The sequence below is a fragment of the Convolutriloba macropyga genome, chromosome 2 (genome assembly GCF_964194025.1).
Source record: "Convolutriloba macropyga chromosome 2, txConMacr16.3, whole genome shotgun sequence".
NCBI lineage: Eukaryota > Metazoa > Xenacoelomorpha > Acoela > Convolutidae > Convolutriloba > Convolutriloba macropyga.
In genome coordinates this window covers 68584749-68601161 of record NC_134469.1, presented here as the reverse complement: position 1 = coordinate 68601161, position 16413 = coordinate 68584749, and the positions used below count along the sequence as shown (strand labels likewise).

Below are 16413 nucleotides of genomic sequence, written 5' to 3'. Positions count from 1 at the left end.
TTAAGCAAGCTCAGTTTGGCTTAAAGCTAGTTTTGCGAATTTGGTAAATAAATATAATTTAGATTGAGCAAAAGAGATCTAACATCAACGATCGGTTCCAAGTGGTGTCTGACTTGACAAAAGAGAGAAGGAAACAACTGGACGATGCCTACAAGTATCACCAGCTGCTCAGAGACATCTCAGAGGAAGAGACTTGGATCCGAGAAAAGAAGGTCCTCGTCCAATCACAGGTGCGTCTCTTTTTATTCATCTCTGACGCGTGCACGCTTTACAAGTCGACACAAAGAAAGAAGGAATTGTACATTGAGCTATTCAAGGTTTTGACTAGTGAGTTTGTAGACGAATAACGAATCTGTCGCCCTGCTTGACAAACTGCTATTCATAAACCAGTCAATTTTAAAATTAAAAAATGTGACACAATCTAGCAGTTATTTTGCCACGAAATTGCTAATGCTATCAAAAGACAGCTGACAATTACTATAAACGATTTTAAACGCGATTAGAAAGAGCTATGTTAATTTATTAGGATCATGTTATACCGAAGGCGATGGAAAGTGACTATGGAGTCTATAATTATATAATGATCTTTCGCGTTTCAACGAATGTATAAATGCTTGCTTTTATATTCATCTAAGTATCAATCATTACCTTGAAACGTCAATTTCAATTTGAATGAATTTTTGTTAACTATTAGGACTACGGTCGTGATCTTACTGGTGTTCACAACCTTATGAAGAAGCACAGAAGAATTGAGAATGAGATTCAGAGCCACGAGAAACGGATCGAAGCAGTGAAGCCAATTGCCGAGGAGATTGTAAAGGAGCAGACTAAAGGATGGGAAACGGTGCCAGACAGAATTGAACAACTTGACCAGGCATGGAATGAATTGCTTGAGTGCTCCAAGCAAAGGTAACTTGAAAAATTTTCCAATAATTTTCGCTTAATTGTACCCCGTTCACCTAGATCATGTAAACAGTTTTTAATGCTTATAACCCACAATGCGCATATTTGGGGAGCTGTCTTTTTAATACTCGAAGAAGTTTTATGGTTTCCTGTTTTTGAAGTCTCGAGCAAGAAAAGAGGAAGATCAGGGCGTGAATAAATTTTGAAAAAGTTGTTTCAGTGAACAAATTCGAAGAGCGGTGAAATGAGCGAGTGGTTCTTTTGTTCTTGGTTCATGCCTTCTTTTGAAACAGAGCGAGAAATGTAGGCGTGAAAAAATTTTGTTTTTTCAAACTGTTTTCTACTGATATTTAAAATTTCTGTGTAGTCGAAAAGTTTATTTTAGACTAAAGTTGTGATTTTCAGGTTGTTTTGATAGCGTTTCAAAGGTTTATGGTAATTAAAAAGAGTTTTTTATAGCTGCGAAGCTGTAAGCTGAGCGCAGCTATATTGCGGTGCTCTTGGTTTTTTACAATGCAAAGAATTTGAATTGTATTGGGGCGCTGTCTTTTTTTTTCTTTTTAAGATCTTCACACATTTTCATGATCTTTGAAGTCAAATTGGAGTAGTGATTTTGGTCACCCCGAAACAGGAAGTGGAGCGCAAAAAGCGAGTGGTTTTGCGGCGTGAATTTTTTTTGCTCTAATTTTAAAGTAGAGTGAGAAAACGGTGTTTGAACAAAAATTCGGTTTCTCGGTAGTGGTTTTTTGTTCACATGCGGCAATTTCACTCTGATTTTAACTGTTTTTTAATAGCCGCCCTCATCTTTTCAGCCGGCTATTATAGCGCTCCTATTTTTTACAATTCAAAGAATTTGAATTGTATTGGGGCGCTGTTTTTTTTTTTAAGATCTGTTCACACATTTTCATGATTTTTGAAGTCAAATTGGAGTAGTGATTTTGGTCACGCCGAAACAGGAAATGGAGCGAAAAAGCGAGTGGTTTTGCGGCGTGAATTTTTTTCGCTCTAATTTTAAAGTAGAGTGAGAAAATGGTGTTTGAACAAAAATTCGGTTTCTCGGTAGTGGTTTTTTGTTCACATGCGGCAATTTCACTCTGATTTTTTCTGTTTTTTCGATTTTTTGGATCGGATTTTTTCCTAAATGGTTTTCCCAATCCATTCAAAGCTCATTCTAGGCCTAGTTTTTTGTGTGAATTAGATTTTCATTTCTCGTTAGTGGTTTTTTTGTTCACATGCGGCATTTTCACATTGATTTTCTGTTTTTTTTTCTTATTTTTTTATCAGAATTTTTTAAAAATGGTTTTCTCAATTCACTCTTAGTCCATTCTAGGTCTGGTTTTTCTGTTTAGTCAATGAAAATTCTTTGAATTGTACGTCAGGACTTGTCCTGCTATGTTTTTTTACTTCGTCGAATAAAAAAATGTTTCGCTTCACCTCATTTTGCCGCCTTTTCAACATTTTGCGTGAAATCTTTTTGACTTCTCTAGGCTAGTTTCTCTCTTCTCTCATTCTGCTAAAAGTGAATTTGAACATCAGTTGCTCAGCAAAGCAATTCAAAATGAACAGAGTCAGAATAGAAAAATGAAGTCAGAAATAGAAACGGGATAAACCCATAAAGCCCAATTTTAGATGCCCGCTATTTGAACGTCGTTCCTATAAGTATTAGTTACCTCTCTCTATTGCTTATTGTTATTGATAGTAGCCCCTGTAGCCTCTCTCTAATAAACAGAAGTATAATCAACTACGAAATGCCATCAAAATAAATCGGACTTAAAAATATTTTTGTACAAAAATCTTTTTTTTTCAATATCTTCTGTTATTGCAATCCCAATCATGCTTATTGGAATCAACGGCGGCTATTTTCCGGCAATCTGCCGGGTATGTTTCGATTTTTTGGATCGGCTTTTTTCTAAATGGTTTTCCCAATCCATTCACAGCTCATTCTAGGCCTAAATTTTTTGTTTGAATTAATTTTTAATTTCTCGCTAGTGGTTTTTTTGTTCACATTTGGAATTTTGACATTGATATTCTGTTTATTTTCTTATTTGTTTATCTGACTTTTTTAAAATGGTTTTCTCAATTCACTCATAGTCCATTCTAAGTCTAGTTTTTCTGTTTAGTCAATGAAAATTCTTTCAATTGTACGTCAGGACTTGTCCTGCTATGTTTTTTGTTTCGTCGTCTGACGCTCTTTTTTCGTTTTACATTTGTTCACCCAGCAAAGCTGAAAAGGTCAAATTTTCTGAATGGTTTCTTCCTCTCACTAACGGCATTTGCGCGCGTGACGTCATTTCTCACTCGCTTTAGCAAAAGTTTTAAGGTTATTTGCGTGATTAGATATTGATCATACGTGACTTACCTCACTCAATAAAATGACTTTTGCTCTTTAAAACTTAAGTTTAATTTGAATTTGTATTAAGTCAAAGAAACTCATATGTGCAGTAAAGGTCCCTAAAAGAGGCTTCTGCGGAATGAATTTTAACAAGCTTTATTTTATCGCTGAATGTTTTTTGCCTAGGTTTTGAGCGGCGATTTTTTTTCAAATTAGATCTGTATCTGTTTCTATTTCTATTATATGACACGCAGGTCTATTCTTCCGCAGCTATTCCGGCAATCTGCCGGCTATGTCACACTAATATAAAAGTTTTTCACAAATTCTCTGGTTGAATATTTTAGCGGTTTTTGGACCATTTTGTTTTATTGGTCGAAAAGTTTATTTTTGACTAAAGTTGTAATTTTCAGGTTGTTTTGATAGCGTTTCAAAGGTTTATGGTAACTAAAGAGTTTTTACACTAATTTAGAGGGTTTTGACAAATTCTCTGGTTTTAAGAATATTTTAGCAATTTTTGGACCATTTTGTTTTATTGCTTTTAACTGTTACTGAAGTTAAGCTTTATGCTCGTGGGCAGTTTCCATTACAAATTAAATACAGGTTTTTTTGGTACCACGCAATTTTGATCGTTGATTTTTCAAAGAATTGTTCAAATTTTCTTATTTTCTTACAGTTTTTCGCTTTTATTCAAACTCATATGTTTTGTATATCATTTTGGCTTGTCCAAATTTGTTTGAGCCAGGCGTTTGTCTCGATGGCTTGAAATATTGTTTTCTCTTTGTATTTGTACTGGTACAAATTGAAAACGCAATTGAAATTTCGAATTTTAATTTAATTACTTTTTAGCTAAAGTTTCTGTTATTCCAATTAAGATAGTCATTTCTCTTCTTTGGAGCTCACTGCAATCAGAAGTTTGTTATTCGACAGGCTGTTTTTTGGCGAGAAACTTTTCGAGTCTTATCCGGAATTCTTCCGGCTATGTTTTTGATAAGTGAGCGAGCAAGAACACCCGAGTGATCAAAGATTGAAAAAGTTGTTTCATTGAAGAGCGCAGAAGCGAAAGAGTGGTGCTTTTGCTCATGCCTTCCTTTCAAACACAGCGAGATGTAGATATAAAATTATTTTTCGCTATGCGTGTATTTTTGTTCACGTCCGGCTTTTTCAAGCTGTTTTGTTTTTTAAAATATGAAGATTTTTTGAAATAATGTTATGATTTGAATTTTGTTTTGATAGAATTTCAAAGGATCCTAGTAACTTATGGGTGTTTTACGTTAATTTGAAGGTTCTTCAACTGATTCTCTGGTTTCAAGCCTATTTAAGCGATTTTTGGTCCATTTGTGTAGTTAATTGATTTTACTTGTAAATCTATTAAAGGTTGATGATCGTGGGGAGTTTCTCTTACCAATTAAATACAAGTTCTTTGGTACCAAGCATTTTTTTTTTAATTTGGAAAAAACGGCAAAAATTTTAAAATTGTTATTAGTTTCTTACTTTTGTTATTAGTTTTTTTTACTTCTTGCGTTATTTCAAAATTAGAGATGTTTTTGTGCTTATTTTGGCTGGTCCGAACTTGGGTGAGTAATTAAGCTGCCTTAATTACGTCAACTTTTGTATTTGTACCGTTACAATTTGAAATCGTAATTAGTTTTTAATTTTAATTAAGATAGTTTTTTCTTTTTACCTACTGTTTCATCCACAATGAGATATTCATTGACGTTAGAAATTATGTATTCGACAGGCTGCTTTTTGGCGAAGACATCTTTCCGGATTTCGTCCGGCTATGTTTTTCAAGATCTGCTCAGATTTTCATGATTTTCGATGTCAAATTGGAGTGGTGATTTTGGTCACGCCGAAAGAGGAAATGGCGCGAAAATGCGATTGATTTTGCGACGTAAATTTTTTCACTCGAATTTTAAAGCAGAGTGAGAAAGCGGTGTTAGAACAAAAATTCGCGTTCCGCTTTGTGATTTTGTTCACATGTGATAATTTTACTTTTTTTCATTGCATTTTTCAAGGTTGCTTTCCCAATCCATTCATTGTCATTCTAGGTCTAGTGTTTCGTTTAGTCAATAAAATTTTTGAATTGTAGGTCAGGACGTGTCCTGCTATGTTTTTTTCACTTTTTGTTTAGCATAAGTCACGATGATTACGCTTAGCTTCAGACTTACCTCACTCATTGTTCCAACTCAATGGATTTTTAATTCTTTCACGCAATGGAGTGAATAGAGTCAAAGTCAATATATCGAAATCAAATGAAATAGGATAAACTTGAAGTAATAGTGAATTAGGTTATCAGAGTTCATTAGAGCGATTGCTAGCTGACATTAGTTTTAAGCTTAATACCTTTCAGTTTAGAAGCTGAATTAAATATAGTTTTAGAATCTGTCTGAAAATGCACACCAAGTGTGAGCCTTTTTCGAAACTTAGGAAAAAATTGTCACGTTCTTTACAATTCCAATGTTCTTCAAGCGGCTATTTTCCGGAAATTTGCCGGCTACGTTTAAAATAGTTGTTGATCAACTGATTTCTATGAGCATAAGGCCTCACTTTTGCTACCCCACGGTGCTCTGATAAGATTTTGCTTAGCATCATGGTCCTGGAGCCTCAAACCAATGCTTAGGAAAGAAGCGTGATGCGTGTTTTGGTCAATTAATTGTGAATGACCCGGAAATTAATTTCAGAATCTTCTAGTTCGTGTCAGCTTGACACAATCCCGACGTCTTCCGTAGGATTATTTCATGATTCTTACCCCTCCGTGTTCTTGAAGTTTTTAAGTTTTTCTTTTAGAGGATTGAGTTTTTCCACCGGCTTTAAAAGCAACAGTTGTGAAACCGTGCATCAAAACATTTAATTTCGGTTGCCAAGATTGTCAATTTTTGTCCTACATCGAATCTCAGCTTTATCTCAATTTTATGCAAGTGTTAAACCAATTGAGAGCTTATCTATAAAATAGCGATATTATACGTAAATTCCAAAGTGAATAGAGAAAGTTCTTTTCAACTGACACAGCACTCCTGAAAGCAATCAATGATATTGTACTAAACTTGGAATTTGAAAAAGCTTTTTTTAAAATTTGCCTCGGTTTAATTTAATACAGTTGACTATTACATACTTCTGATTATTCTTAAAACTAGTCTAGGATTTGAGCTGCATGTTCTCAACTTTCTAAGGAGCTACCTCAGCAGTAGATCAATTTTAATTGATGGTACTATTTATCAACGCAGTCAATTGATTGGGGCGTTCCGCATGGTTGTTTCGAGGTATTCTTGTATTTACTTGTTAGGTTACCTTTAGAGCTAATGTTTGTGAGACTCTACGTGATTTATCTTACATTAATATTTATAAAATAAGCTCTTTGCACATTATCATAAAATAAGCACGAAACTTATTGTCTCGAACTGATAGCTGCTGGTTTTCGTGTCTTTGATTCCATATGTGAATATGAAAGATTTTTTGAGCTTTCATTGATAAAATTTTACATAATTTTAGATTTTTTGTTGCTTTTTCACTTTTAGTGTCTTCAATGACAGTTCTCGTCGATTGCTATTGAAGTTTAAATAAATCCAATTAATGTTTTGAGTTTGCAGCCATTGCTTTTTACGACTTTGACTCTATTTAATTTCTTGAAAATATTTTGTTCTTGAGTGGGCTTGTTTTTGTTGTCTTGTCACCTATTCTTTTTAATGACATCTGTAATGTTTGCTAATGAGGCATAATAATGGAATCGAAATAATGTTTCCAGTTGATAGTTAATTGTTTATGACATTTACTCGTTATGGTTTTTTGTGTTCGTGTCGCTTGGTCACAATGAAAGGTCTCATTGGCTGTCTATTGTGGCACAATTTACTGGAATTTTCTCTTTTAGGTAATGTTTTTGTTTGAATTAAAAGCTTTTTCAAGCTTTTAAAGTTTTTCATTTTACTTTTACTTGTTATTGTCCATTTTTTACCTAATAGAATCAATGGAACATGTAATATGATTAATAGCCGCCCTCATCTTCTCAGCTGGCTATTATAGCGCTCCTATTTTTTTTTTTACTTCGTCGAATAAAAAAATGTTTCGCTTTACCTCATTTTGCCGCCTTTTCAACATTTTGCGTGAAATCTTTTTGACTTCTCTAGGCTAGTTTCTCTCTTCTCTCATTCTGCTAAAAGTGATTTTGAACATCAGTTGCTCAGCAAAGCAATTCAAAATGAACAGTCAGTATAAAAAATTGAAGTCAGAAATAGAAACGGGATAAACCCATAAAGCCCAATTTTAGATGCCCGCTATTTGAACGTCGGTCCTATAAGTATTAGTTACCTCTCTCTAATGCTTATTGTTATTGATAGTAGCCCCTGTAGCCTCTCTCTAAGAAACAGAAGTATGTTCAACTACGAAATGCCATCAAAATAAATCGGACTTAAAAAAATGTTTTTGTACGAAAATCTTTTTTTTTCAATATCTGTTATTTCAATCCCAGTCATGCTTATTGGAATCAATGGCGGCTATTTTCCGGCAATCTGCCGGGTATGTTTTCTAAATTTGGATAAAGTGCTCTAATGATTTCAGTATATTCTTATATGCGGTTTTCTTACTGTGATCCACCTATTTTTCAGATGAGTTTGATATTGGAAAAATTTTTCCTTTTGCCATTTTTGTCACTTGGTTTTTCATTGGTTTGCATTGGTTTTTCGTTTTGGTGCATTCTAAGCAGACGTAATAAAAGTTTTCTAAATTCGCGATGTTTCTTTTTATTCTGACAACACTAGTTTTGGGAAGAAAATGATTTTCTAAAATTCTTTAGATTTTTTTGTATTTGCGTGTTAAGGTTTGGATGCTTTGACTGTCGAATTTGATGTTTCTGGAAAAATGCCGATTTTCGGTTCATTAGTTAATTCGATCCTTCGGATTGTAATTCAGAAATTGTACTGCTATGTTTGTTGTTTCGTCCTCTGATGCTCTTTTCCGTTTTACATTCGTCGTCTGACGCTCCTTTTTTCGTTTTACAATTGTTAACACAGCAAAGCTGAAAAGGTTAAATGTTCTGAATTACTTCTTGCGCTCACATTTAAAGCACAGAACCCTTAATATCAAGAAATCAGCTTTCGATACTCGGGCAACTACGTCGGTGAAAACCTTAGATCTACACCTGCCTATTCATGGAATTAGGCAATTGCTTGGTAACTGTATATTGTATGTTTCACATTGTTAGGGGTTCTAAGGAGGCGTAAAATCCCCAAATGTAGCAAAACTGGTTTAAAACCAGCAGATATCAACTTAGCTGCTTGTGTTTATTAGCCGAGCCTACTGTTATGCTAGTGACTTTGATATCAGCAGAATTGTCATCTTTGATCCTCCTTTGACCTTGCAATTTTGTCGTTTCAGAGTGTCGATGTTGAACGAGTCGCAGCGCTTCTACGAGTTCATCAGAGACGTTGAGGAAGAGCAGTCTTGGATCTCTGAGAAACAGTCGCTCATGAGCAGCAATGACTTCGGAGACACTCTGGCATCTGTCCAGGGTCTCATCAAGAAACACACAGCATTTGACCAGGATGTGGTCTCTCACACTGAGAAGGCGAATCTGCTCGAGGTCAGGGGCAACCAGTTGATTGAGGATGAGAATTTGCAGGCTGATAAGGTAATTATGTCAATGAATACTCGACTAATAGTCAAGCAGGCTGAAACCGTATTGGAACGATTTCTTGGTCAAGCTTGTAGAAATGGTACTATTAAGAGCACGAGTGTATACAATTATAGTTTTGTAAATAGTTGTCTATATAATTCGATCAGAGCGTTTGAGCTAAATGTGTCTTTCTGTGAATTGATAATCTGGTAGAATGATCACCGTTAAATGTTTGAAATAGGGTTGTATGCGGTTTAGGTAGCTGAGAAGCTGCAGCATCTGAAGGACATGCTGGAAGAGTTGAGGAGATTGGCTGGTATCCGAAGGGAGAACCTCAAGGAGAACTCCGCCCTGTTGCAGTTCACTTGGAAGGCTGACGTGGTCGAGTCTTGGGTCAACGAGAAACAGTCTCTTGTGCAGTCTAATGCTGGTAATACAATCAAGACCTCAGCTAATGTTTTTTTGTCGTTTCCGATAAATTTCTTGTTGATGGTTTGCCAAGAGACTTAAATGGCATTGGACAATTTTAAATAGCAAGAACACATCACAAGACTTAAGATCTTTAATTGCTCTCGAACAATTCAGCGGTTATTTTGATATTACTTCTGAGTTACTTTTCACACTTCATTTCTCGATTTTTGCTCTCTAAGCTGTTATCGAGATTTTTAAGAGCCAGACAATTCTTCTGACGTCGCGCGGTCATCATTTTTTCTCGATTGTGTTTGTTTTCTTAAGCTGGTTTAAGCTAGCTTGTGGAAACAGACTTAGGTGTATTTTGACTTGGCAAAGGCATAGAAAAAATTGATTAGAGAGAAAAATAGCTGTTGCAGTCAATAGACCTATTGCATTTCCTATTGATTTTATAATAATCAATCATGACTAGAGAGCTCTTTGACAAACGGTTGTTGCAGGAGGCGACGTGGAGGAGGCCAAAGACTTGTCAGCCGTGCAAGACATGTTGCACCGACAAGAAACATTCGAGGCAGGCCTAACCGCTTTCCAGGCGGAGGGAATCGTTCCCATTGGCAAACTGCGAGACACCCTTGTCAACGCTGGCCATGTGTCTAAGAACGAAATCGATCAGAGATACAAGTCGCTACTCGATAGGTAATTTCCTAATAAAAGATTTCATTGAATAAATTTTTCACCTCGTTTCATCAAATCTTCATTGTTTTTTATACACACCACTAATTTATACCCTAGATTCCGAAACATGCTAGCATGTAGTAACCTGCAAATATCTGGGTGAAAATCGGTTTATGGAGATTATCTTATGTTTGTAATGTAAGAGGGATAGCAGAAGCACAAGTTTAGTTGGAGCAGACCCTTTTCACGGTAGATGAAAATCGGTTTTGTTGAAGTCTTGCTTTTAAGATGGAGATATTGAACTCATGTATAAATGTCTGAAAGTGTGTCGAATCTGAAAGTACGTCATTTGCAGGTGGGAGGAGTTGCAAAAGAAGTCAGAGGAGAGGCGAGAACAGCTGGACAAGAAACTGAAGCACTTCCAGGGAGTGGAGGACAAATTCCTCCTCTTTGCCAAGAAGGCATCATCCTTCAACTCCTGGTTCGAGAATGCCGAGGAGGATCTCTCGGACCCTGTCAAGTGCAACTCCATCGACGAAATTAAGGTAATCACCTTTCAAACCGTTTTGCTGCTGCCTGTGGTTTTGAAGCTTCTAAATATTTACAACACTTGAGCCTCTTCCGGTTAAAGTCAAGATACTATCTATGTATTTCTGAATGATTGTGATTGGTATATGATATTGAGGTGCATAAAAACTATTATATGCCGTAACAAGTGTGGAAAAAAGTAATTATAAAAGGGCAGTTCAATTGCGCGGGTGGGTTTAAGACGAGTTTCATACAATAAGCAGTTCCGTGGTTATATGTGGCCTAAATACTAAATATTTTCAGGCATTGGAGCATGCACACAATGTGTTTGTGGACTCTCTGAAGCAAGCTGAGGAGGACCTGGAGTCGCTGCGCGTATTGGACGCTGAGATCAAAGAGGGTGGGGCTACTGTCAACCCTTACACCTGGTTCACCATGCAAGCCCTGGACGAGACTTGGGATAATCTCAAAAAGATTGTGACTAAGAGAGAGCTGGAGCTCAAAGAAGAACACCGCAAACAGGTTTGTTATGGGTTTCTTTCTGAATTCAGGGAGATTTTTTAATGCAAGATGCCAACCACGATGATAATATTGATAAAAAACAATTAATTTTCGAATTGAAAACAATTGATGTTATTTAAAAAGTTTAATACCACAAGTTCGCTACTTTTTAATTTTTTGAGCGTTATGGCAGGTCATCTTTTTTCTTCCTAGGAGGCAGCGATTGATGCTCTCTTTGAACATTTGGGAAGACTGAAAATCAGATATTGCTGCATTAATAGGGTAGCTTAAATTTGAATTTTGTCTGCATTTTTTATAGGTGCAAAATGATGAGCTGAGGCAGAAGTTTGCACGTGAGGCGAATGCGTTCCATGATTGGCTGACGGACACTCGAGTGAAGGTCATGGAGGAGACTGGAAGTCTGGAACAGCAGCTGGAATCCCTGAAAAAGATCACCTTAGAAGTGAAGAGCTGGAGGAACAAACTCAAGTCCATCGAGACAATAGGCAATGAGATGGGCATGCACATAATCCTTGACAACCGGTACACGGAACACAGCACGGTCGGTTTGCACCAGCAGTGGGATCAGCTGGAACAGCTGTGCCAGCGTATGCAGCAGAATCTGGAGCAGCAGATCCAGGCGAAGGAGACTTCGGGAGTATCTGAGACACAGTTGAGGGACTTCTCACTCATGTTTAGACACCACGACAAAGAGAGAACTGGTCGACTCAATCACGCCGACTTCAAAAAGTGTCTCAGGTCGCTTGGCTACGATCTGCCAATGTTCGAGGAGGGACAGATCGACAATGAGTTTGAGGCGATCCTCGACATTGTGGATAGAAATAGGTACGGTGGAGGGAGTGGCCATTGTTGGTATTGTTTAATATTTCAACAATGGGCGGTGGACATTTTTTGTTGCTATTAACTTGTGTGTAAGAACCCATGAGTGCTGTTGCACGTATAATGGTTTCCATAGCCTGATAAGAGGTAGAACTCTAAACTAAGATTAATGTATACTTCTATTCGGAGGGCGTGAAAATACAACGTAGATGGTCATGTTTAATTGCTCGCGAACAAAGTTTGTAGCAACTATATTAGTCCGGTCGGTCTTTTTTTAATGCGATTTTTTGCTTGACCAATGTTTCGTCTGACTTTTCGCATTTGACTTTTCGTCCTCAAAAACGGGATAAACAGGTAGCGCCCAGCGGGCATTAAGTGCTCTTAGAGCCTTTCAGCTCTTTAGTCTTCAAGTATGCGATTCACAGAAACTGTTTTGGAGACTTATACTTATGATGCGAAGGGCGGTGCTTAGAGATTGACCCCCCCCCCCCCTCCCACTGTTGCCACCCCATCGGCCCCCGGTGCACCCCCCCCCCCGCTGCTCTTACTTACGCACCTTCAATTAAGCTAAAGCTAGCCTCACTAAACCGTGCCTAGCTACTGACGAAGGCAACCGCTCGCCGGTCGTTTGAGAGCAATTCGCCCGACGTTAGTCAGTTATGTTATACCGTTCCACGAACTGAGATTCGTTCTTGTGAGTTCAATGCGTAAAAAAGAAACCTAACTTGCTCACTGATCTGCCCTGAGTGATGTTTAATAGCCGCACAGCGATAGCTGGGGCTATTATTGGCCTTCTCTTGGTTTTTACGACTCGAAGAGGAGTATTGGTTTTCTCTCGGTCTTTTTTTACAGGAAGTAGATTTGTTCACGCGGCATTTTGACCTAAAAGCAATAAAAAAGGAGAAAAGCTGTCTCGGTGAACAGATTTTCGCTAAGCGAGAGACGTTTTTTGATCTTGCGCTTCGTTTAGTGAATGACTTTTTAACTTTGAAAAGTAGTTTTTGACTGAATGGCGCATATAGATAGCCGTTTTTTGGACTAAATGGCCCATTTTTTTGCTTTTAGTTTGGTTTCTTATAGAAATAAAGTTTATTCGATACTATATTGAAATGTCAACCTCGGAAATTGATTACACAGTGTTTTTCAGAGCCTGAAAATGCGTTTCAATTTGAAAAGTGGCGCATATTTTTTGATTTCTTAATTAATTCTTGGCTACTTTTATATTAATTTCTTCATTTTTGGATCTTTAAACCGTCTTTTTGTCAAAAATTAGTTAATATGGCAACTTCTCTTTGATAATTCATATACTCAACGCCTCTTTCTACCTCGATGTAATTTTGTTTTATAAAATTTACATATGCTAATCCGATTTTGGTAGCTTTTTTCCGATTTTCGTCAGTTGTTTTGTGTGTTTTGGTTGTAATTGCTAGAAATAGTCTTTTTGTGCAACACGAGGGACTTTAATTTCGTTTCAATAACGTGAACCTTTTTTGGCGTTAGGTTTTTGAAAAACAGTTAAAACTTTTTCATAAATGCTGTCTTAAAAAAGTTTTTTGACCATTTTTTTGCAAAATGCTTCACTTTTTCGTATTTATGAATTCTGCTTTCCTATATTTTGTTCTCATCAGGAGAATAGATCATTGTATCGGATGATTAGTTATCTTTTATATGTCTTGAAAGCTGAACAATGAAATGTATTCGTTTTTCTTGAATTTTTTATTGAATTTTTACTTTAAAAAATCAAGAATGTATTTTTGTTACTGTGTTCCTTACATTGTGCCCATATTCTTCACATTCTAGTTAGTATCTTTCTTTGTCCTGGCACCTGCATTTCTCTCGGTATATTGATTTTTTCAGTTGTTAAAAAGGAATGATTTCAGCTCTTTCTTAGGTTTTCGTCATTTCTTTGGTTTGCATTTAATTTCATTCAACATAAGGCAGTACTGAGAGTTTGATAGCCGGCCTTTTCCGCAATTTCCACTTAAGACTATTTACTGCAACTTTCTTCCGGCCTTGGTATTAATGTAAACGATCTTTTGCCTTTGAATATTCTGCTGCTTATGTCTTTTCTATGATCAAATTAATTTTTGAATTAGTATGAAATCATGTTGTCTAGCATATGTACAACAAGGAACAAGTGTGTTGTCTTTTGTCCTAATTGCAGTAATTAGAAGTGTAATTTTAGGTGTTTTCTGATTCTTAAATTTGAGCTTTCTGTTTTGAAAAGATTTAACTTTAAGATTATTATCTGCCGTTTGATTTCGCGATCTTTTTCAGATTAAAATCATGAATTATTTGAGGGCAATTGATAACCTTGTCAGCTTTTTTAGTCTATCACTTTTTTGACCACTTTAATTATTTCGGTTTTTTAACGTTACCAAATGTTTTCAGTGATATAAAATTTTGCTGCATTTTTTTCTCTTGGCGAGTGGTTTAAGTTTTACCAATTTTTAGAGCAGACCTGGAGAGGTAGTGAGTTAATGGTTTAATACAAAAAGTAGTGGCTTCGGCTGCAATTACGGTTTTGTTAGTGAAGTTTTCATGCCTCGAGTCGCTTCCGGAATTCTTCCGGCTATGTTTTTTTATTTCGTCGTCATGATTTTTGTTACGACCACATGACGTCACGGCCATTTTTTGTTCATTCGTTCATGCAATTTCAACTAAATTGCATGTGTGACGTCATTTTTCGCTCTTAGTGGAGCGAGATTTTTGTTCATGCGCGTGATTAAATTTTTGGTCACACTTGACTTACCTCACTCTCAAAAATGACTTCCTCACTTTGAAATTGACTTTTATGAACTTTAATTCAAAGAGATAAGGTCAAATGTGTGTGTGTGTCACTCTAAATGAAGGTTATTTGAGATCAGCTAATAGAGGCAGCAATAACGTATACAGATTTTTAATCAAAATATAACAGATCAGCCTTCAATGAAAAGACAGAATTTTTTGTTCTGTCTTTTTTACTGTTTTTTAGACGGCCGATCTACGAATCTATTGCGGCTATTTTCTCGCAATCTGCCAGCAATGTTTTGAATTATTTCGGGATTATGATTTTGGGTTAATTTATAGGGATGGTTTTGTGACTCTGCAAGAGTACATGCAGTTCATGATCAGCCGGGAGACTGAGAATGTGCAGTCCAAGGGTGATATAGAGGAAGCGTTCCGTACCCTCTCCCCTGATGGTAACCCCTACATCACGCACCAAGAAATCACGCAGAGCCTGGACAAGGAAACGTCTGACTTCTGTCTGGCCAATATGAAACCGTACGTGGACATGAACAACATCGAGATGCCTGGTACTTACGACTATGTCGAGTTCTGCAACCGTCTCTTCCAGAAATAGATGAAGAGAGCGCAACAACGGATTCAACCGAGTACAGCGAAACCGAACAATTACTCCAACAAAATAAAATTTGTACAGCAATTCATCTCGAATGACAATATGCTCAACTATTAAAGAAAGAACAGTTAGGCTGATTTAATTAAACTGTTATTTAACCAAGTTACTGTTGATGACTGGAACTATTATATATTCGAACGGTATTTCCGCTCAAATGACGAGTGAAAACTTATGGAAAACTTAATTACCCTGTTGGTTTTGGTTTCACTGACATCGCAATTCAAGTTGATTCCGGAGATGCAACTAGACTGACTTTTTGTACAGACTGAACTTGACTTACGATACTTAATGTAGTAAATATGTAACAACTGTCGTTTTTAAATGACTGAAATTAATACCGTAATCTTACGGGGACGATTATATGAATTATTAGTATGATATAAATTTATTGACTTGTGACGACTACTACTATTTGCATTAATCAAACAATTGACTCTTACGCATGAATATCTTTTAAACTTCAATACCGTTAACGGCCCCTAATCAGTCGCCGTTTTGCTTATGACGGGTTTTCGGCACTCAAATTTACACACCTTTTAATTGCTCTTAACTCTATTAAGCAAAAGATCTTTTTCGACTCCGTGATTGTCTTTTTGGCCAATTTTCTTTGAAACGTATTTGCAACGAAAAAAAAATCGTGAAAACTCAGCGTTTGTCAAAAAACGAAACATGGCGCTTTCTCGCTTGACCGATTTTTCGTCTGGACCATTTTGACTTTTCGTCCTCAAAAACGTGATAAACAAGTAGCGCCCAGGGGGAATTAAGTGCTCTTAGTAATCAAATGAATACTCATAAAAACGGATAGTAGCATCGTTATACAATTCTTAAAAATGAATTTGAAAATGCCATACAAAAAAATCTTGTTTAGGTATATTTATAGTATTCACCGGTTATACAATATTTAAAATATATTTGCTAGTGGTTAGGATAGCTGGTGATATAACAACTAGTTATTTATTAAAATCAGTTGCTCTCAAAAGAAGTTTGTGGCAATTATATTAGTGTTTTATGCAATTTTTTGCTTGTCTGATTTTTTGTCTGACCCATTTGACGTTTCGTCCTCACAAATGGGATAAAGAGGTAGCGCCCAGCGGGCATTAGGTTCTCTTAGCGCTTTTCAGCTGACTACACTCCAAGTATAAGATTCACAGAAACTGTTTTGGAGACTTATGGTGTAAAGGTCTGCTCTTACAAATTGACCCCCCCCCCACACACACA

At 36.5% G+C, this 16413-nt stretch overlaps 1 protein-coding gene across 4 annotated transcripts in view; it reads left to right on the top strand.

The window, feature by feature from the left end:
• LOC142334648 (spectrin alpha chain-like) overlaps window positions 1–15642 on the top strand; it is a 59969-nt gene extending 44327 nt beyond the window's left edge. For all 4 annotated transcript variants that reach the window (XM_075382853.1, XM_075382854.1, XM_075382852.1 and 1 more), the window contains 9 exons: window positions 63–230; window positions 695–909; window positions 8603–8855; window positions 9099–9270; window positions 9752–9947; window positions 10282–10471; window positions 10758–10976; window positions 11275–11801; window positions 14865–15642. In XM_075382853.1, coding sequence (XP_075238968.1) covers window positions 63–230; window positions 695–909; window positions 8603–8855; window positions 9099–9270; window positions 9752–9947; window positions 10282–10471; window positions 10758–10976; window positions 11275–11801; window positions 14865–15138 — 2214 coding nt within the window. In that variant the 3' untranslated portion in view covers window positions 15139–15642. The remainder of the gene's footprint in view (window positions 1–62; window positions 231–694; window positions 910–8602; window positions 8856–9098; window positions 9271–9751; window positions 9948–10281; window positions 10472–10757; window positions 10977–11274; window positions 11802–14864) is intronic.
• Window positions 15643–16413: the final 771 nt, after the last annotated feature.